The sequence below is a fragment of the Scophthalmus maximus genome, chromosome 3, assembly GCF_022379125.1.
Source record: "Scophthalmus maximus strain ysfricsl-2021 chromosome 3, ASM2237912v1, whole genome shotgun sequence".
Lineage (NCBI taxonomy): Eukaryota > Metazoa > Chordata > Actinopteri > Pleuronectiformes > Scophthalmidae > Scophthalmus > Scophthalmus maximus.
Window position 1 is genome coordinate 25,509,799 of NC_061517.1, and position 22,702 is coordinate 25,532,500.

Here is a 22,702-nt window from a genome sequence, read left to right on the forward strand (position 1 = left end):
GGAACATAGGGCTGAGGGAACATAGGGATGAGGGAACATAGGTCTGAGGGAACATAGGGCTGAGGGAACATAGGGATGAGGGAACATAGGTCTGAGGGAACATAGGGCTGAGGGAACATAGGGATGAAGGAACATAGGAATGAAGGAACATAGGGATGAGGGAACATAGGGATGAGGGAACATAGGGCTGAGGGAACATAGGGATGAGGGAACATAGGTCTGAGGGAACATAGGGATGAGGGAACATAGGGATGAAGGAACATAGGGCTGAGGGAACATAGGTCTGAGGGAACATAGGGATGAGGGAACATAGGGATGAGGGAACATAGGGATGAGGGAACATAGGAATGAAGGAGGGATGGCCCCCCTATAGAGACTTTATTGGACATGTTACTCAATCTCCAGCGTTGAGGAAATCCCTCTGTACGGACAGGAAAAGTTGTTCCGGTTATATAAGCTTTGCGTCGCATTCCACACAGCAGAGGTGGACGCGTGTTCCGAGCTTTGTCTCTCGAAAAATACTGGTTTCCATAGCGTCGAAGTGACTCACAACATCTTACTCTGCCTGCCCGCCTGCCCGCGGCCTTGAGGCGCACTCAAACGTTGCATAAACGGAGCCTGCGCCAGACTGATGTGGCACAGCATTGTTTCCACAGGACTTCTGAAGGGAAACGTGACGTCTGTCGCTGCTTAAACCTCAGGAGGGGCACCACCCCTCTTCACCCGGCAGGTATGATACACATCGTTGAGGATTTCCCACCGATTAGACGTCCAAACAAGCTCCTTGCCTCTTACATGTCACCTTTTTTCACCTTAAAAATCATATTGATAATAAAAAAAACAACATAGTCTTTCCATTATGGCTGAGTTCTATTAAAGAAAGAGTCTCATCTGGTCTTTTGGCAGCTTTCCTCAGCACTGGGCAAAAGCTCCCTCCAGTGGCTTCATTATGAAATGCATCTGAACGGTCGTACTGGATTACCTAACCAGGTTAATCACATTAATACTCGATGCAGACGCAGGCCTTTACTATATTAAGGTAAACTGACGTTCTGCACGAAAAATATGATGAAATCAATGAGTAGAAATCTAAACACAAGTACACGTGGAAGGCAAGAGGAGGAGGAAGAAGAAGAGGAGTTTTGTCCATTGACGTTAGAGACAAAGATACATTTAGTGAGAAATATATTCCATGCAAGCTTATCAGTATATGTACTGAGATAATATAGGTTATAAAACTATATTTCGACTGAAGGGTAAGTTCCATTCTTTCCGTCTTGTCACCACTGTCATGACATGACATCTGTAGACTCTCAAAGTGTCGTTTTGTTTTTCTTTATGGACTATTATTCGTGTTTTAATTACTTCTTGTGAACTTTGATTAATTGATTTAACATTCCTCATGTACCTCTGTTAAGTCTCTGTAGTTATCCCTTGTGTTTCTTGTGTTGACTTCTCTATTTCCTGTTTTACTTTGTAGCCCCTGTCCTCGTGTTGCTTCACTTCCTTTTTCCTGTGTCTTGTTTCTTTTCACTTTGCTTTTCCCTGTGATTGCCTGCACCTGTTCCCTAATGTGTTTCACCTGTGTTCAATTTGGCCAATACACACAAGGTGGGCGGGGCAAATTGAACACAGGTGGAAGGTGGAGCATGCAGGGTGAGGTTGAATTGGCAAGTTGGCTTAGGAAGTTTCCTAAATCTTGACGTGACCTGGAAGTATTTGATCAGCGGCCATGATAAGAGCTGTTCGGAATTATCTGAATGCATAGGAAATGCTTCCTTTCCTATCTCCTTTAGCATAGGGTACACTGGACTTTCCTATGCGAAAGGAAAGGAGAAATAGACGACCCACAATTCATTGTGGCAGCGTTATTTAACGTGACGCGCCATGCACGGATGAAAATGATTCAATCTGAAGTAGAAGTAAAAGAAGAAGAGTATGAATATGATCCAGAAGAGACGCACGTCATCATGTAAGTTACTGTTACATATGAATCATTTACATCTGATGTCACACGGTGGTGAAACATGCTGATGGAGCAGCTGAGGTTTTTGTAGTCCATCCTCGGAAATGGATGGAACACAGTTCAATTTTTTATTTTGCACTGATGTAGAACTCTATGATTTGGTTTACACTCTAGTGTGTATTCATGGAGAATACAAGAGAGACAATCACAGGGGCAGGAGACACAGGAAAAAGTAAAGTGAACAGAAACAAGACACAGGAAAAGGAAGTGAAGCCACACAAGGACAGGGGCTACAAAGTAAAACCGGAAATAGAAAACTAGATACGAGAAACACAAGGGATAACAAAAGTAACTTAACAGAGGTGCACGAAGAAAGTTAAATTAATAAATCAAAGTCCACTGGAAGTCATTAAAGCATGAATAACAGTCCATAAAGAAAAAAGCAAAAGACTCTACGAGGGGCAGAACCAAGTTCACTCACGACACATAGGGTACATATTCGCTCTGACCCAGATATTGATCCACTCTTGCATCTCTGAGGCCGCCTTCTCACTGAGGCGAGGAGCGAGACCATGGCAGTGGTGGTATAGTGTTCATTTTTTCTTCTTAGGGTTCCTAATCGAGTGAAGTGACCCGGAGAGGGTAAGCACTACAACTGTCTACCCGGGCTGACAATGTGCGCTCAATCCTTGTGCTTAAGAGATGTCCGCAGGATTTCATGTTCATTTCGACGTCATCGCAGAGGCAAACAAAGACTGACACAAGGTGATTAATGGAAGCCACTTTATTAATTCAACACACATCCCGCGACGAGTATCGTTCGTGCATGTGGACACAAGACGCGGACGCGTGACGACACTGACGTCTCGCTGCACACGAGGTCAGTTACAGAAAAATCACGTCACTACGGTAACCGCGGTCCAACGCGGGGTCGCACAATGAAACTGTATCTCTACAGGACCAAAGAAAAAATACAAAGTCATAAACACTGCCGAGTATCGAGACGACGCACAAAAACTACACTGTGTATTCACGTTTCTTAATCTACAGCTACACATAACCTCGGAGTACAGTGGCGTTCACCGAGGTCGGACACGTCGCTGTGAATGGGGATATTGGAAGAACCTTGTATGGTTGCTACTCTGTGGAAAGCACTAACATCAAAACTGACATGCCAAAATAAAAGAAGGACACCGTTCACTGGATGGGGGGGGGGGGATTATAGCAGAAGAGAATGCAGAGACATAATGAGTCTCCATGACATATATTCATCACTCTGGACTTTCAGTTCTTCCTATGTAGCCCAACGACCCCAGACCTCATCCAGTCATCTACTGTAAACTCATCCACCTACGTCACTTAACGCGGAAACCCCACAGTGTAACAATGGACCATACGGAATACAAATTCAGTTCCTTCCAAAAAAACCTTTGACCAACGTCCACACGCTCAACCTAAGACGTGTACGACATCAAGTGTATCTTCAATGATGTGTCATGTTGGGGGGGGTGTTACTTCTGTATGAGAGCTGCAGAGGGGGCACTACTAACTCGTCTGCACATCTTTCTCTACGTCGTTGAGGGGTTTCAGAAGGCGAGCAGGGGTGAAGGGTCCAGTCGATCCTGAAAGACACAGGAGGAAGCACCATCACTTCTCAGTATGATTAGGATCACCAAAGTGGGGAAGCTTTGCAATTCCATGATAAAAATCTACACACTTTACCAACAGTGTTTCGTTAGTCAGCCTAATATCCCAACCTAATATTCCAAATCCCAAATAGTGTGTTAATCCAAGTTTATTACAGTTTCCGAAGAGTTTGCATGTTCTCCCCGTGTGTGCGTGGGGTGCATTAGGTTTATTGGAGACTCTAAATTGACCGTAGGTGTGAATGTGAGAGTGAATGGTTGTTTGTCTCTGTATGTGGCCCTGTGATAGGCTGGCGACCTGTCCAGGGTGAACCCCGCCTCTCGCCCAATGTCAGCTGGGATTGGCTCCAGCCCCCCCGTGACCCTTAAATGGATAAAGCGGTAGACGATGGATGGATGGATGGATGGATGGGTCATTTCCAAAAAATATCAATATCGGAAATGTTTTACTCCCTAGTATTTGTACCGGCATCGGCCCCCCAAACTCCATATCGGTCGGGCTCTATATAAACATTTTGGTAATACAACAGATGAAGCCAGATTGTTTTTTAATATTCTAAAGTTCTTTTCACAATCTTATCTGGATGTTCCCATGAAAATGTAGATTTTTTTTTTTTTGGTACCCTGATGATTATCCACATTGATGTCTATATTTAACTGCCAAAGGTTTTCGTATTTTTTCTATTTTGTGTTCTATTATTGCACATTGCATCTTGAACGCCTTGATGAGTTAGTGTAATTGAAGTTCTGCACAAATTCATGAGCACTAAACCTACCTTGTAGGATTTGGGAGACTAAGATTGTGCAGCCGTGGTGAAGATTTATGGAAGCGAGTGAGACAGGTGAGAGGGGAAAACTTGTAATGTAAATTTACTTCTCTCCTGGGTTCATGACGATGATGTCTGAGATAAAAAAGTTTGACCGCGACAATCTTTCTAACTTCCTTTTTATATCGGCCAAGAAAAGATTCAATTTTTTCTGGCTTTCAGTCGTAAACCTATGACAATTACAAATTATCTAAGTAAAAATAAATTATATAAATTATAATAAATTCAATTTGAATTCATACTTATGTTTGCTTGATGAAAATGAGGCAGCATTTGGTCGTCAGTAAAATCACTGACAAAAAGAAATACTGCAGGGATCACAGGTAAGTCACTAGACACACAGGGATCCACAAATCACATCCTTTTGGTGTATTTACTTCAAAACGTCTTTTCATTCTGCACGCGTCTCCTCCTCGCCCTCTGGTGGGGCATTGGGGTCCAGGAAGTCTGGGTGCTGCAGCTCCTTCAGGTACTTAGGTGGGGTGAGAATGTGGGTGGAACCTGCGGAGAAGAAAAGGCCCGGAAGCTCAGCACGGACCGAATCCTGGGAGGAAACCTTGCTTGTTAAAATAAGACACACGTTAGACTGATCAAAGCGAAAAAACATGATCCTTATGTAACTTGATAGCATCTCATGTGTCACTTCCTGCCAGGTCAACGCTCACGCCTTTCAAACGCCATCCCTCCGGTTACCGAGCCCAAGTTGATGACATCATCAGGGTTCTTTTCTCAGAATTGACACCGAGGACGTAATATCACTGCGGTGAGTAGAAAGCCCCGCATGTACAACTAGCGTCCTCTTTGAGGGACGCCGCATAACCCCGGTCAGCTCGGTTTCTTTCCGGTGAACTCACCGATCAGCGCCTCCCACTTGCCATTGGCCTGGGTGACCTCATACACGCAGCGTATCTCACTGTAAGACATCCCCCCGATAATGAAGATGATGATCCTGGGCCCCGTCTTGATCTCTGTGGGGCCCCTGTTCTTGTGCCAGTTGCCATAGCGAGCACTGGATGGTGAGAAAAATATGGGAAAAAAAAGTATACGCTTTCAATGGAAAACGCTCAAAGGTAGAAGAAGAATAGGGTTTAACAATTCAGTACAAAAGTAATGGCTCCAATCTATGTTGCAGTTATTGAAGCCAATTACGTGTTTCCCTAAAGAAGACGAAGACGACACACCTTGATGTTGACGTAGCACTGGCTTTGGCCGACGCTTGTCGCTGGGAAATGTACGGGTACTGCTTGGGATCAAGTTTGTCCTCGATGGCATCCTCGGGAAAAAACGTGTAAGTTAGCATCACAAACACAAACCTGCCAAAATATTACCGACATTATTCAGACAAAATAAGCATTTCACGCAGAGGTGGGCAATAAAATATTCACATTTTACTGATTCCCAAGTATATATGTCACAGGTCTTTCAGTAATTCATACCTCCTCTGCCATGATACACACCATACCCCTCCACCTGCCCTGCTGTAACCTTGCCCCTTTACATTCACGGAGTCATTCACATTCACAGACTCATCATTACGAGATCCTGATCTGAATTTGTGTACAGGCGTCGTCTTAGACGGTTCCGTTGCCTCAACTGTTCCTCGGGGATCTAGGATGGAGGTGCCGGACAGTTCTTTGAGTCACGACCAATTTACATCCATTAAGCATCCCATGTTGGTCTTAATGCTCATGCAAGAAGGGAGCGACTTCCAGCACGTCAGACTGAGCTTTTTCCGCCTGGATAACCCCAGCGGGTTGAGATGCCTGCGCAATGTTGACATGCTAACATTTATGCCATCCGCATTTTTAAGAGACATCAATATTTCCCAGTGTCTCAAACCCAGAAGGAAGTGAAAGCAGATCAATTGCGAAAGCGCCAGGATTCGCTCCCTATCTTGTGTTTAGCAACAATTGCGAGATCTCAGGATCTCGTAATTACGAGATCAGGATCTAATAATTATGAGATAAGGTGTCAAAATATTTTTATTCAGTGAATGCAATGCGCTTCCATATCTTCCAATGTGAAAGCAACGCACAATAATGTACATCTGACATCAATGATTAGGCTTCCTTCAAGAGAACAATCAACACGTTACCCTATCAAATTACCTGATGGGAGATTTTATCACTTCAAGAAACAGCACTAGATTTAACATTATTTACACATTGTTAAGATGCATATCTGTCATAGTAAAAGGCAGTAACACTATTAGTGTGTAGTCATACTGATATAGCACATGAGAAGTACCTCAATGAGGTCCTTGACAAGAGGAGTCCACCTGGAGAGCTGGTAGGTCTGCTCACTGATTCGCTCTTTGCGATCCGGCTTCTTGGGTTTCTTGACGGTGCCCTGCAGTGAACAAACCACACTCGTCTCTCTTGTGCTTTCACCACAAAAATAACCACTTAAAGTAACACAGAGACCAAATTTACGGCTTTAAACTCATAATATTACGACTTTATTCTCAAAGTCTCCATTTCTCTCAATGTGGCCCTAGTACTCGTACTATTGTGCTACTGGGTTGAGGAAATAGTTAGTTAGTTGGTCAGTTGGTTATTGAGTTGGTTAATTCTCAACCACTGTTTCACTTCTTGTCTGTTTTTTGGAATTTGACAGTTCTTTTTTCAAGCGAAACTAATCATTTCTGTGCCATTTAAAAGATTCATATATTCCGTAAGATATGCATGGGCAGTTTTGACGCAGCAACACTAAGAGTTTTGTGAAAACAAAAGAACAAATTATTTTTTAAAAAACATATATTTCAATCATTCAATTTGATCATTTAGTGATGGTTTCGGAAATAATTATTTCAATGACTTTTAGCAAAAACAACATAGTGTGACTACGACGTAGCAACTCCATGCTGTCATAAGGCAACTACTAAGCAACAGCAGTGAAAAGAATCCTGGCGCAGCCCATGAAGATATGATATATACCGCAAGGTGGCCTGGGGAACCACAAATACAGGATAGGGAATACAGGAATACAGAAACCAATGATAGTTGACATATGTTTAGCTTTGGTCTTTTCATTGGATTTTCGAGACATGATCTTCCCCGACAGGGAACTTTTAAGTGACTCTTTAGACTCTTTGACCTTTACTCTGCTTGTCTGCCGTGCCCTGTTGTCACTTTGTCTCTTCTGTTCATCTTTGACCTTGTGTTCCTGTTTGTCTCCCTGGTTTTGCTTCATGCTCCCGTTTGGTTCCTGCAGTGTTTTCCTTTGTGCTCCTCGAGCATTTGGACAAGACAGACTCGCTATGTCTGTAAATTCATACTAAACACTCTTCGGATCATTTAGTTGAGTATTTTGTTCGGTGAGAAATCCTGTACAAATTTTCCATGTAAAGAAAGCGACTCGAAGAACCACTGAGAGAAAGACAGGAGCTTCATGACATCCACAGCAATAACACGGACACGGGGGACCACGTGCTTTAAGGGCAAAGGTTACGGCGAAATGCTGAGGATGTGGGCCAGGACAGCTCACCTCAGATATAATGGGAACGCCCATGTGGGCCATGTTGGAAATGATGTCGCTGTCCTCCGGCGGGATGCTGGCATGCTGAAGGAGCTTACACAGGTTCTCCTCAGTCACCCCTGACACACACACAAACACACATACAGACACACAAAACACATGCAGCATCGATTTTGAGTCTACACATGCAACACACACATGCATGCGAGCGTGCTAACACAACACTGAGAATGGAGTTGCATTAAAAAAAAACAAAAGAAGACGCATGAATGCATACATACTAAAATTTTAAATAAAACCGAGAATACCAGAACAATGCCCCAGGTCTTATATTTTCTCATCACAGTGCTCCGGTTTCCCTCGTTACCAAATGTGACATGGGTATGACACACAACCGGAGAAGGACAACAGGGTATCTGACCGTTCTTCAGGAAGATGTAGAGCAGGATGATGCGGATCTTGTCGGAGACACCGACGCTGGCGTCCAGGAGAATCGGTACAATAAGCCTCATGGGATCCTTGATCTTCTCTCCCTCGGCATCCGTGGCCATTGCCAGGTCCTTAAAGGAACAGAGGACGGACGAGACCAGAGTTCAACATGACCCAAGCTCCATTTTTGTACAGGATCCAAAGGTTGAATGTAGCGTGACAAATTTACCAGCAAGCCAGATTTTTTATTAGCCAAAAATAACTAGTAGACTTCCCCCCATGAAGTCTGGCCTTCTGCTGCGGAAGGTGTCTGTGTGCCACAGGGCCCGACACATGTCCAGAGTCGCCGCCGCCTGCTGTACCCGACCCCCTCCACCGAACCCCACCGCCGCCCGTCGCCACATCCCCCACGCCACTGTCTTCATTTGTAGCTGCTACTGTATCCCAAATTCGCGCAGTACGATGACTGACCGACGCACGTCACGTGCAGCGCGGCGGATCCAGCTGATTGAAGTGAGTGACAGCAACCAGCAGCTCTCTCTCTCGCGCGTAGGACCTTCTATCCGCCAGAGTGGCAAGTGGTGGTTTCCATAATTCACTCACCAAAGACAAAATGTACCTGATTTGGCAACTGGCGAGTGCTAATTTTGGACCCTGTGTGTGTGTGTGTGTGTGTGTGTGTGTGTGTGTGTGTGTGTGTGTGTATGTGTGTGTGTGTGTGTGTGTGTGTGTGTGTGTGTGTGTGTGTGTGTGTGTGTGTGTGTGTGTGTGTGTGTGTGTGTGTGTGTGTGTGTGTGTGTGTGGAGGGTTACAATACAATACAATATAAGTGAACAACGCATGGACGTGTTTTCACCAAACTTATCGAGAATATTACTTATCTCCAAAGGATCAAACTTAGGAGCTCATGGATCAAAGGTCAAGGTCCAAGAAACTTAGTTCTCTAAGTCAGATATCTCCAAAGACAATCGAAAGCTTATATTGATCGGAAAATGATTGAGTCACCATTGCCTGACTGTGATATATTGAGCATGTACACAGGGTACGTGATGCAATCGCCAATGCTTTACATTCCGTCTTTCTCCTGTGGCACCCCAGGGGGTTTGATGGTAAGTGGACCGTATTTAATTCTCACTTTCCTAGTCTTAACGACCACACAAAGCGCTTCACAGTTCAAGTCACATTCGCCCGTTCACACACACATTCATACAGCACTTCTAGACACAGCGCTTTTTCTTTCACACACCATTCGTACACTGCCAGCACAGCCATCAGGGGCAATTTAGGGTCAAGGGGTCTTCCCCAAGAACACACCATCGATCCTCTGGTTGGTGGACGACCCTCTCTAACCCCTGAACCACCGCCGACCAAACCTCTGTGCCGGGTCAACGGGGCCTAGGTATACGGGCGGGAGTGACGGAGACACTGCGATGTACCTGTTCGACGCGGCAGAGCTTGTCCACAGTGCCCTGGTAGCGGTTCATACAGTCCTCAGCCAGGTGGAGGTGTGTCGAAAACTGAGGCGACAGGGGGAAAGACGCTGTTAGTGAGATACTTGACACAGAGGGGGGGAAAAATCAACTGCAGAGAATATCAAAATGCTTGTGTGTATATATAGGGGAAATCTGCAAAACTTCCAGCTTCCATATCCTGAGCCTCTGTGCTCATGTTATTATCATCTGTTCATTATCACGTCATAAACAGTGTGATGATCTTTTCCTCGCTGAATTATCTACAGAGGCCCACAGAGAGCTTCAGTGTGCTCATTCGACCGTTTTCATTCAGCCAGTCCGGTTCTTGTTTGTCCATTTCAGACGCTGCCACTCCGACACGCCTGCGCCACATTGACTCCTGCGACAAGGAGGTGTACGGTGACACTGGAGGCTCCTACCTTGCTCAGCTCCTTCTGATACTGGGGCATCTTCTTCAGCATCTGAGCCAGTTCCTTCATGGTGGTCTGAAAAGACACAGACGAGTGACACACTTTATGACGTTACCTTAATGTAATATATTTAATATATTTTTATATTTAGTGGTGTTAATAATACTTTTACCGCAGTACTATACTTTGTATGATACTTCCACTTTAAGTTACCGAACTTCTGAACTACCGAACTGTCAACTTCTACTTCACTGATATCAGAAGAAAATGGGGTACTTTTTATTCCAGTATGTTCATGTGACAGCAATAGGTATAAGTTATTAAATTATATTAATATTTTGTATAAAAATGTATTTAATCTATAAATAATTTAATGTTATTAGGTCTGGAAACACAACAGTATATAGAATAGTTTTACTGCGACGAATGCAGCTTGCATGAGTACAAATTTTACAATTATACGTGGCGTCGTAGTGTCATGTATATATATATATATATATATAGTTCCAAGTAGAGCTAATTGGACAGATAAGGGTTTCTTGACCATCGCTATGACAACTGTTCAGCTGATGCCCAGCTTTAGGAAGATCAAGAGAAGAGAACATCTTTTTTGAGGTATCTTAATTAATTTAAATTTAAGCATTTGTTGTTGAAAATATGTTTTCATTCACAATGTTTCAATTTGAAGTAAAGGTAAAAAAAATCCAAGTCAAGTGCAGGACTTCTGCCCCAAGTTCTTTGGCTGCGGTCGAATTGTCAAATTGGCTTAGGAAGTTTCCTAAATCATGAAGTGATGAAAGGAGATGTAGACGCCCCACAATTCATTGCGGCAGCGATATTTAACCATGCACGGACATAAATGTTTCAATCCGAAATAGAAGTAGAAGAAGTAGAAGAGTATGAATATGACCCAGAAGAGATGCACGCCATCATGTAAGTTACTGTTGCACAAGAATCATTATCATCCTCTAGATCTTCGAATCTTTTTCACATCTGATGTCACACGGTGGTAAAACGCTGATGGAGCCGCTGCGTTTTTTGTAGTCCATCTTTTCGGAAATTTTCATGCTTTTCCTAACTCCTATGAAACCTCCTTTGCACCTAATAGATAAGGAGGACAATTCGAGCGCACCAACAGTCTCGGCGACGCCGTAACAGATCCTGAAACCGGAGCGGGGTGACACGCCGCGTCCTTTTCTTACCTTTTCTCCGGTGTTCATCTTTTTGCTGGCGGAGAAGTCTTTTAGAGAGCGCGTCACGGCCCTGTGCAGACGGATGACAAAGAGACGGACAGGAAGAAACAAGCTGAGGGGCTGGACTTCATGACAAGAGCTTCAGGTTCGTGGTATAGTTGATTCTGTTTTTAGGTCAAGTTCGAAAAGGGGCAGTGTAAGCCACTTACGTTGACACCTCCGCAATGTGTTTGTGCCTCAGACTCTGCCACAGATCATCGTCCTCGTCGAGCAGCACCTCCTTCAGCCTCGTCTCTCCCATCCCGCTGGTCTCGAAGCTGACAGAGAGGGCGCGAGAGACGTCACAGTCAGTATGTGTGTCTCTTAGAGCGACGGATATCAAAGATACGACAGTGGGATGATTTTCCAAAGTAGACCAACAAAGCTCAGACCCAGGCCCGGCGACTCCGGGGGCAGCTGTCCCTCAGTAAGCATCTTTACCTGTACACATCGTTCTCCATGCCGAGCAGGTCGTAGGCCATGGCCTGCAGCGTGAGCTCGTGCAGGAGAGGTGACACGGGGTCGAAGCCGCGATCCAGGATGAGCAGCTGAGTGCGAGACTTGTCCGGACCCTGGAGGGAGACAAGACACGCTGCAGAACGCGTCGGACGGCTGACGGCGGTGCACACTAGGTGCTCACCGCCTCAGCCACTGTATGGTTCCATTAATTTGAAAGAAATTAACAGCGGAGGAGCGTACCATGGGTCAAAATATAAAAATCAACAACATTGGAGTTTTGAGGTCAAACAATGAATGAAAATGGAATTGAAAATAATCCATACATGGTATGTGAAGTATTCAAATAGCACTGACAGTGACTTCTCCACGGTGGATCTGGTCGCACGTTAGTCAATTTGTCATTTAGCTCAGCGTCCCTACCTCTCCCATGGAGGGGTCATCGGCCTTGTAGGCGTCCAGCTTCTCCTGGAGCATCTGGGCCAGAACTCCACAGTCTTTGTACTCCCTGAACCAACACACACACATACACACACACACACACACACACACACACACACACACATTCAGTCCATTAATGTCCCGTGGTAACAGGACTCTTGCCCTCGGTGCGGTTTGCGTCAATGTGGTTCCTTTGTGGAACACCAATTATTCAAATATCCCAGTAATTGGTTGAATGTTTGATAGATGTACTGTGGGGTGTCAATTGTGGTGTTGCTGAACTGCTCTGGGTCGTACTGCACGTTGTTCCTGATATTTTGTCAACCTTAATTCCTACAAGGGGGAGCTGTGGCTCAGGAGACGCAGCGGTTTGTCCACTGGACAGAAGGCTGGTGGTTTAGTCCGCAGCCCCAACAGTATCAGGCACAAGGTCCAGGGTCCTTGGGCGAGACTCACCCCCAAATTGCATGATGTCATGATTCTGCGCCCATGAACTCTTGTTTCTAGTGGACTTTTGTTTGATTGCTATTCCCGTTGTGTTGGTTTCTTGGTCCCTTGTCATTGTTTCCTGTTTGGTTTTAGATTGAACATTGGTTCTTTGTTGCAGGTGATTATACATATATTAACACACCATTATGGACAATATATTCAATTTCTGTGAATACGTTCTTCTAAATATTGCATACTGTAGCTTTAAGTTACCTTTGTTATTTCCTTTGTATCCTGAATTAGCGACTTCCTGTTTTACTTTGTGGTTTCCTCCCTCGTGTGTAGTCACTTCCTGTTCTCCCTTGTGTTCGGTGTTTTTACTTTTGGTGTCTCTTGCCCCGGTGATTTTCCACACCTTTGTGTCTCACCTGTGTCTCTTTAACTGTTCCCACCTTGCGTCTATTTAATCACTGTGCTTCCCTTTCGTCTAGGTCTGTTCGTCCGTGATTATTGCTCCTATCTGTTCCCGTTCTAGTCTGTGATGCCTGTTCGGATGTCGTGCCTACTTCAGTTTGTTCTCCATTTATCAAAAACTGTTTTTTTCCATGCACTTTGCATTTGGGTCCTGCTCCTTCACACCTTGACACATGACGTGTGATAGAAAAGCGCTTTATGGGTGGGTGCGATTTACCGAGGGGGATGCGTGGGATTTCCCCCTTTCTGGTCTATACATCCCCACTTCCCCACCTCAATTGTACATGTAAGGTGTCCTGCAAGGCGCCCATAAATAAAATGTATTATTATTATCAAGGACAGGTTGTCTGAAACAAGCCTGTTCCATAAAGAAGGCCCAGTTCATTCTACAGTTGAGGATAAGTAAAGCCACTCCAGGAGAAAGGACAGTCCTACTGTACATACAGAAGAACAGATCGTGTCACATTTTTTCCTCTCGTTTAGAGACAAAACCGTGTCCGCTGGTCTCACCCTCTGTATCGGATTCCAGGATACTCCTTGAGCGTGGCACAGAGGGTCGCTATCTGCTCGGCGCAGCGCTCCAGCATGTTGTTCTTCACGTCGGCCTTGAAGGGGCTGTAGAAGTCCTGGAAGGCATCCACTTTGTCCAGGGAGAAGACCTGGGCACATGGGACATGACAGAGAGACAATTTGAGGTTGCCATGTCAACTTAATTCCTGACCCCCAACATTTAAATCGATTTATGCAAAACTGGTTGTCTGAAAACTTGACTTACCTGTGATTCATAGGGCAGAAAGGCGATATGGATCTCCGTCAAGGCCTTCATGGCCTTGGAGGCGCGGGACTTAGTCAAAAGTCCGAACAAGGAGTCTGGGACAGCTGCAGAGAATCGCATGAAAACACAGTGACTGACAGAGATAGTTAATGCTGGATCAAGTTGTTACCTGAGAATTTTCCATTGCTATGTGATACAACCCTGTAAACCCACAACCCATAAATCCACCTGCTGAAATGACCCTGGAATCGTATATTTAAAAGAAGAAAACCGAAATGTTCTGGGAGTGTCTACATTAACAAAGAGTTTGTTGGGTTCCATGTATGTCGTGTTGGTGCGGAAAAGATGTACTCACTGTCAGTGAAGAAGACGTGAGCTGCTCGGTACCTCGGAGACTGCGGGTCTCTGAAGTCGTCGATCAGACCCTCGACAGACTTGGACAGCAAACAACAACGTTTTTAGGAACTGATGCCAAAGTTCGGACAATTATCATTGCACTTAAAACTAACTATAGCTGTGTCTCAAATTAGGGGCCACATCCTTGGCATTTAACGACCGATTGTGTTACAGTGGCAATCGGCGGCAACCTTCGAATGCGACGAAGAAATGCATTCTTCCCTTCATGAGCAACAATGGTTCCAAACTTTCTCAATCGAATATCAAACGTTACAAATGTAAATAGAAAACCCTGTGTCAAACAGACCATCTCATTTCAGTTTTGGCCTTCACAGGCCTCCAAAGGAGGCTTATGCCTTGGGCCGGCCCTGCTAAGACCCAACTGAATAGTAGGATGATGGAAGCCAATGACTCTGGGTTCTGAACTTCTGGTTCTGTGCCATAGAATTCTAAACAGCCTGTAGAAGAGCAGTGTCATTTACCTCATCGGAGGGTGTGATCAGGTAGATGGCCTCCATGCTGGGTAGAGGCTCACGCCGCTTGTGTATGTCTTCTACAACTGAAGAGTAGAGGAAACAATAAGCAATAATCAATACTCGGTCCATCCATTCATCGACTACAACTATGAGTCACATTAGTCAACATGTGATGTTTAGGCAGAGTCCCTCTTTGACTCACAGCACACATTTTAATTTTTAATTACTCGAAACACTAAAGTATGATGGATGACATTTTAAACTATCTATATGTTTGTGGTTTAATACTAGAAATAGTTAAATGACGTCAATGCATTGTTTGCTCCATTCGGTCTGTCGGTGTTGTGGGGGGGAAGAGATCATTTCGCCCCTTTAATTTACGAGTTGCCGAAAAGAGCTTCAGCCTCATAAATATGACCAACTATGATATTTTTTTCTTTTATTATTGACAAACATAACGACACAAATTAAGTGAAAGCCCCAGTGTTTAATTTTTGTAATTTTCTGGCGGCATCTGTTGGTAAAGTTGCAAACCCCAGCCAAGTGAGCAACCGACAGGGGACACTTTATGGTGGCGCATCGCTGATTCCATTTCCGGTTTCCGGCAGCGTCTGAATGCAACATATTCTGTACCGTGACGTCCAACAACCGTATTCAACAGGACGTAGAAACACGGCCACTCACACGGAGGTCGGGTCCACCTCATTGAACTATATTAAACTCATTCAGAGTTGACGAAAAAAGATTGGTTCTTTGTTGCAGGTTATTATTCATATATGAACACATATTTATGGACAATATATTCAATTCAAAATATCACACACTGTAGCCTTAAATACTTTGATTTGAGATTTTCTCTTTTGTTTAAGTAACTTTGGGAGGTCAGTCCTAAATTTGCCGACCCCTTCCCTGTTTAGTTGATTTAGTTCGTTAAATTTAACGAATGATATTTTGAATTTGATTTCATTTGTTTTGTCCGCAGGTGGGCACGGTGTGAGCTGGATAATACCCACAATTCCACGGTTCTGATAGGATGATGCAACCCAGCACCTGTGAGTTTGACCAGTTAACACACTGTACATACTGTTCACCAACAGACATGTAGAAAGGGCAATAAATAGTAATAGCATAAAATAACGCTTTCCCTAACTCTAGTCCCTACTTAATTATTCAAGGAACACTTTTATAAATTCACACGGAAGGCATGAGAAATGTATATTTATATATTTACCACATATAAGCTCATGTGATCCACTGTTTCAATAAAGCCTCTGTCCTCCACAATTATTCCTATGGATATGATATCCATGAATAATAATTTCAACCAAAAACATTGTAGAAATGAAACTTGTGGACGCAGAAGTTGGTGTTCATGGATCCTAGCTTAACTGAATCGACTTTAACCGCGCGACATTTTAGTCGAACTGACTCCAGCGCTACGAGGCGACCTGGGTGGTTGTGCTTACTGGTGATTCCCTCTGACATGATGTCCGTCATCTTACAGCAGGAGGAAATCATCCTCATGCTCAGCTTGTCCACCACCAGCACCTAGAACACAGTCGCAGTGATTTTTATTCATATTCAACTGTTGATGGAAAAATGTCAAAGTTGATCAGAATAACAGGACCATTACCTTCCACTTCCCTTTTTCTCTGGCCTTCTTGATGACATTGTTCATTATCTCTGCAAAAAGAAAAGAAAATGTAATGACAGCCCCATCAAACCTCAAAACCTTCATTTCCGCCAAGAAATTCGGGCAATTTTGTGCGTGGTTGTCTTGGAAACGTAATCTTAATCTGGCAACGCTGCTCGTAGAACTAATCCTACATTTCCCATGAACACTATGTCGTGACGTGTCATACGACCATTGACGACGTGACTATAGCGTGCGTGGTATCGATTACGAGAGGATGAACGGAACGGTGCGAAACAAAACAAAGGAGCTGAAAGTAGTATAGTAATACACATAGTAACTAATACAGTTAATTAGGGGGGGAAAATATTTTTCGGGAGTTAAAAAACCAGAAGAGCAGAAGAGGACAGCTGCAGACACGGGACAGTGAAGATGAAAGAGGAGGGGACAAGAAGAAAACCAGGACTTTTAATTCTGAATTGCCGCCGGGTCGTGAGTGGCTCGTATTTGACCAAGACACGAATACGATATATATATTTTTACTATTTTAATGTTTATCTGCCATCAACGCAAATAAAAACAATTTAAAGCAACATGGATGCTTAAACGTATTCAGTGGCACTCATAATCTGGTTGGCTGGTAACTTTAAAAATCTGCTAGCCATGTTGGCTGGTGGTCAAGAAAGTTAATTTAAAGCCCTGATCACATTTAACCATCAACAATATAATGCATCTATGAAAAAACAGCTTGAAAACAGGCTTGATTTGTACCGTGCCGTCTTGACTAAAGCTAATATGGATGTCAACTTTGAACAGGCCCGGGGCAATGAAAAATATCCAGTGGTCCCGTGACTACCACTGATCTCCCCAGAACTGTGTGTGTATTAGTTGTTAAAGAAATGGTAATAATACTGAGCTTTATTGGTTTAGTAGACTCATAGTAAAAAAGTTCCACGGGCTTAACAAAAGTATTTTTTTTTTTAATCAAATCAAATCAAATCAAATAAATAAATACAAATATATACAATAAATAGAATGTTTTTGGAGGAGCACACTGCTAAAGCCCAACAGCCATATCTGAAATATGTTATCCAAATATTGTATATCATCTCCATCGCCATTGGACGAGTTCGAGGAAAGCTCATGAACACGTGAGCTCTCGATGGGACGGGCCCGACAACAGTCACGTGACATACTGGACACAGGGATGTCGCGGCCCTGCACAGCGGCAACATAAATATATGGTGTTGCGCAATCAACAACAGAAGATTGAAATTGAAATGATATTTGAGAGTCGGGATCCGGCGCTTTCCCCGATATCCTGTGCCTTGTTGTGTTGACGGGCAGCGTCCCAATTTCCCTCAGTGGGGGTTTAAATCCTAGTCCTGGTCCTGTCTGTCAAACTGAACATGAAGGGCCCCGCTGCAATCACCGCCTCTAAGCTGCTCCCAATCCTCTTACCCCGTCCACCACTCCCCACCCACTAGTTCTGGGCCGTTTCTGTGTCAGCGGATTTTACGTCACGGGGGGGGGGGGGGGGGCATCACCCGCCCTCACACACACACACACACACACACACACACACAACTCTTCTTCCAAAATAAGCCAACATGTCCTGTTTCCAGATGGCCACGGTGACATTTCACATAAAGAGTTGCTCCTAAGATGACATCAGGACGTCACTGACGCTTATTGATCTGCCGATTGTTTTTCTCGATTAATCGATTAGTTGTTTGGTCCATAAGATGTCAAAAACCCCAAGATGAAGTCTTGTTTGGTCCGCACACCAAAGATATTCCGTTTACTGTCACAGAGGAGCAAAGAAACAAGGAAATATTCACATTTAAGAAGCTGAAATCAGAGAATTTTGACTTTTTTTTCATAAAAACTACTTGAAGGATTAATCGACTATTCAAAAATTGTTGCCGATTTATTTAGAAGTCGATTAGTGATAGATTAAATCTGTCGCAGCTCTACACATCATGGCCATTGTGTGAGCCGAGTGTGAGTAGCTGACAGTGCTTGTGAAAACGACATAGCATAAAATTGAGGATAATTCCCACAGATTTAATGAAAGACAATAACACGGCTCGTCACAAAGCATTTCCTCAGAGGTGGGCCAGATATGTCACCGGGCTCCGGTCAGCCGGCCCCTGCTGCCTGAGGAGGGGCTAATGACAGCGAGATGATTCACACATCATCCTGTTAGTCAGTCGGATTAAGTAGTGAGTTGTTTTGAAGAGGATGGGTCACGCCGACACGCAGCTTTCACGGGCGGGAGGAACAAGAACGGGTCGCCGCCGCCGCGGCACCGGATGAATCGCTCGCCAAATTTTTGGAACATGATAATTTATCTCATTAACTTGGCTGTGACTATAAAAGGTTGGCAGCTCCTCTCCTCTAGGAACAGTTCTGTACTGAAACTGTACTGTTCCTTAAGACATGTTTTATCTGTTCATATTTCCCAAACCGTACACGTTCGGGTTGTGGTAGCGGTTCCTTGTCGTTGTACAGGGTTAGGGTTTAGGCTTTCGACCCTATCAAAATGACAGCACTCATATTAAAACGCCATCTACCCCTCTTCCTTTGCTTTCCCGCCACATTAAAAAGCAAGGAAGAAGAGTGTACAACCAATCACGTCGCAATCTCTCAGCTGGTCGTGGGCCCAAGGACCCGGGCCTCGGCCGAGCGAGCCATTGTTATCTAGATGCTAGCCGCCAGGAGTCTGCGTTGTGAAGGAGGGGCAGTGCACCATTCTGTAAGGCGGCCCGTACTCTTCAACATACAATATCACGTTGTCGAGGAGAGACAGCCGAGGAAGAAGAGGCGGTCAGAAGAACAAAAATTGAAAAAGATATTGCTGTGGTCGGGCAAAGTCAAAGTGTGAACATGGGTGAGGCTGGAGTCAGACCGGGAAAGACATCGAGCCCCAGACGTATCTGCTGGGAACGGGTTCAGATGGCAGGTAAAGAGACTGGCGGGCCACCTGGCCACCAACGAAGCAGCAACCTATTGGGCGGAGCAGCTGTCAATCGATTCATCGTCCCATTTTGCTGTAGACGGGACCACAGCTTAGAAAGGGAACTGAAGGAAGGAGGGACGGGAACACCGACGGAAGGGTGTGTCCGTCCTCCTCCAGAATCATGAACTCCAGCGGTGCTTTATCGCTCAAAAGCCGTTTACAAGAACGGCTTTTGAGTTTGAAAAAAGAGTCGCTTAAAAGTAGGGTTTTTTTTCTTTCAAAATTCTATAATTTCAGCTTTTTAAATATGAATAATTTTTTCTTGTTTCTTTGCTCCTCTTTGACAGGGAGACGGTGTGTGGACGAAACAAAACATCATCGTGGGGTTTGGTAACATTTTTCACCATTTTTGACATTTTATGGGCCGAGCAACTAATCGATTAATCTTGAAAATAATCGACAGATGGATCGACAATGACAATAATGGTAAGTTGCAGCTAGGCCCGTCACGATAATTACGTTATCGACATATCGTACAATACATCAATATGAATTCAATCATTTTTATTGCCCTCAATCACAGCCCTTGTGTCTACACGTGTCTGTTGAAATGAGAATAGACGTCAGCAACAGTCCAGCAAACTCTCGCTGCTCCTGTCCTCTCATCTGTTCTCGTCGTGTGATTAATCTATCACTGGTCTGGTCTATAGCATGTCAGAAAATATGTATTTCTTAGTACTTTTCAAAAAGGCACCAGTGTTTTCAAATTGCATGTTTTGTCTGAGGCCGAAACGCAAGTCTAACCTCTGGATAACAATTCTCTCCGCAGCAAAACACAAATGGTGCAGGACTAGCTCACATGATTCAGTAACAAAAAAGTTGTCAAAAAATGATGATAATATTGTTTATCACAATAATACAAAAAGTAGTTATTGAGACAGGCCTAGTTGCAGCCCTAGTAAATTAACTTTGACCAGTTGGTGCTATGACTTAAAGGCTACAGAAGATAGATAGATGGATAGATGGATAGATAGATATATAAGATAGATGGATAGATAGATATATAAGATAGATGGATAGATAGATAGATAGATGGATAGGAATATAGATGGATAGATGGATAGATAGATGGATAGATGGATAGATAGATATATAAGATAGATGGATAGATAGATATATAAGATAGATGGATAGATAGATAGATAGATGGATAGGAATATAGATGGATAGATGGATAGATAGATGGATAGATAGATATATAAGATAGATGGATAGATAGATATATAAGATAGATGGATAGATAGATAGATAGATGGATAGGAATATAGATGGATAGATGGATAGATAGATGAATAGATAGATGGATAGATAGATGAATAGATAGATGGATAGATAGATATATAAGATAGATGGATAGATAGATGGATTGATAGATATATAAGATAGATGGATAGATGGATAGGAATATAGATGGATAGATAGATATATAAGATAGATGATAGATAGATAGATAGATAGATAGATAGATAGATGGATAGATGGATATATAAGATATATAAAATACATGGATGGATAGATAGATAAATAAGACAGATAGATAGATAGATAGATAGACAGATAGATAAATAAGACAGATAGATAGATAGATAGATAGACAGATAGATAGATAGATAGATAGATAGATAGATAGATGGATAGATTGATATATAAGATAGATAGATACCAGGGGAAATTTAGGAACAGTTTGCTTTATAATTGATTAAACCTTATTAGAAAGAGGCTCCATCTATTCTAGCACTGTGACAACTGAAGTGGAACAGGTGACACTTAACTTTCAGTCACAATCTATAATGTAGTTGTAAAGAGATGGAAAGATTTTAAGTGTTCATGTAAATATCTGTCAACTACTCAGGACATCCTTTATAGTAGGCTACTACAACTGTGTTTGACCATGATGTCAATCATTGTCTGTCACGTTATATCTGCTAACAGCTGCATTATTAACCATTTATTAGGTCTCATTTTACTCTTATCATACGGTCATCACGTAAGAATTTCATCAATAAATCTGACTCGTGGTGCGCATCTTTAGTCCCGTGAGGGTGCCGTCGTTTGCGCGAGACCAAACGCATATTTGACGCAATGCATAGGCCATATCTAAGTTACTGCCATGTCCACGTGATGTTCAATGACAGTTAGTCGTCGCCGAGGCTTGTCCTTCATCCTCCTGCGCCTCTCCTCTTCCTCTGGGAATGATGTCACAGCTCTTAATCCGCACGGGCAAAAAAGATTAGCGGGGCATGGATTTACTCAGAACCAGGACGTCGTGCTTTTCTACTCCCCACAAGACGACCAATAACGGGGTCGGTGAACGCGGGAGACTTTAAACCCGAGTCCAACCGAACATCTACTGGTCTCACTGACAATTAAAATGTGGAGAAGCAGCCGTTTGGCGAGGTGCGTCGCTCGAACGTGTCCGTGCGTCTTTTACGCATTCAACTTCCCAGAATTAGAAATACAAAAAGTATCAGCAGGAGCTCTATTGTCCTATTTTAATATCAATAATTACAACATTTACACCACGTGAGTAGCAAGAAGCGATTCATATCTCACTCTAAAGGTGGAGGGCCCTTCATGCCTATGACATATATACCCCAGACTCAAATTCTCTGGAGTAACGCTCAGTCCGCTGTGGATGACCTGATCTCAACAGTTGTTCCTATAGCAAAAATAAATCAAAAAACATTCGTTAAAATGAAAATCAAACAATTCTTACTGTCTCCAACAATGGCTTTTAGTCCGAGTGGTGACATGGTGACTGGACCTTGTGCCGCGCGTTCAGCTCCTCCGCACTGACCCGAGCGCTCCCGCACTTCTGTCAAGCTCCCGTCGAACAAGCCCGCGCGCTTCCGTTCCACTTAAACGCAAAAATAAAAGCCTTTTGCTGAGCGTTGAAAATGTATTAACTTTCATTTCTCCGTACCTTTTCAAAACTGTTATGCACAGTGCAGTCACGTTTTGACTAAGCTGTCAAGCAATCAATCATCACATCTATCAAACTTCTGTGAAGGTTTTTATTATATTGACAGTCGCTTTGGTACCTATGGTACCGTGGTACACCCTGCAACATTTATATCTTTATCTTTTTTTTTTTTCAATATCATGTTGTCTATGAACTGGACTGGGAGAGGAGAAAGACTG

The 22,702-nt window shown here is 43.6% G+C and overlaps 1 protein-coding gene across 2 annotated transcripts in view; it reads right to left on the minus strand.

Annotated features, from left to right (window-relative positions):
- Positions 1–2,735: 2,735 nt before the first annotated feature.
- Positions 2,736–22,702, minus strand: part of stxbp1b (syntaxin binding protein 1b) — a 29,099-nt gene continuing 9,132 nt past the window's right edge. Inside the window, exons 1-20 of one of the 2 annotated variants that reach the window (XM_035639414.2) lie at positions 22,278–22,373; positions 16,540–16,589; positions 16,373–16,454; positions 14,913–14,989; positions 14,390–14,468; positions 14,035–14,138; positions 13,770–13,918; positions 12,339–12,423; positions 11,901–12,031; positions 11,630–11,737; positions 11,430–11,490; positions 10,237–10,302; positions 9,782–9,862; positions 8,338–8,476; positions 7,926–8,035; positions 6,687–6,788; positions 5,621–5,712; positions 5,294–5,448; positions 4,817–4,940; positions 2,736–3,588 (exon numbers count right to left, since the gene is read on the minus strand). In XM_035639414.2, the coding sequence (XP_035495307.2) occupies positions 4,831–4,940; positions 5,294–5,448; positions 5,621–5,712; positions 6,687–6,788; positions 7,926–8,035; positions 8,338–8,476; positions 9,782–9,862; positions 10,237–10,302; positions 11,430–11,490; positions 11,630–11,737; positions 11,901–12,031; positions 12,339–12,423; positions 13,770–13,918; positions 14,035–14,138; positions 14,390–14,468; positions 14,913–14,989; positions 16,373–16,454; positions 16,540–16,589; positions 22,278–22,314 (1,818 nt within the window). In that variant the 5' untranslated portion in view covers positions 22,315–22,373 and the 3' untranslated portion in view covers positions 2,736–3,588; positions 4,817–4,830. Of the gene's footprint in view, positions 3,589–4,816; positions 4,941–5,293; positions 5,449–5,620; positions 5,713–6,686; positions 6,789–7,925; positions 8,036–8,337; positions 8,477–9,781; positions 9,863–10,236; positions 10,303–11,429; positions 11,491–11,629; positions 11,738–11,900; positions 12,032–12,338; positions 12,424–13,769; positions 13,919–14,034; positions 14,139–14,389; positions 14,469–14,912; positions 14,990–16,372; positions 16,455–16,539; positions 16,590–22,277; positions 22,374–22,702 lie in introns of those variants that run through there. The other variant, XM_035639415.2, reaches the window with a different exon arrangement.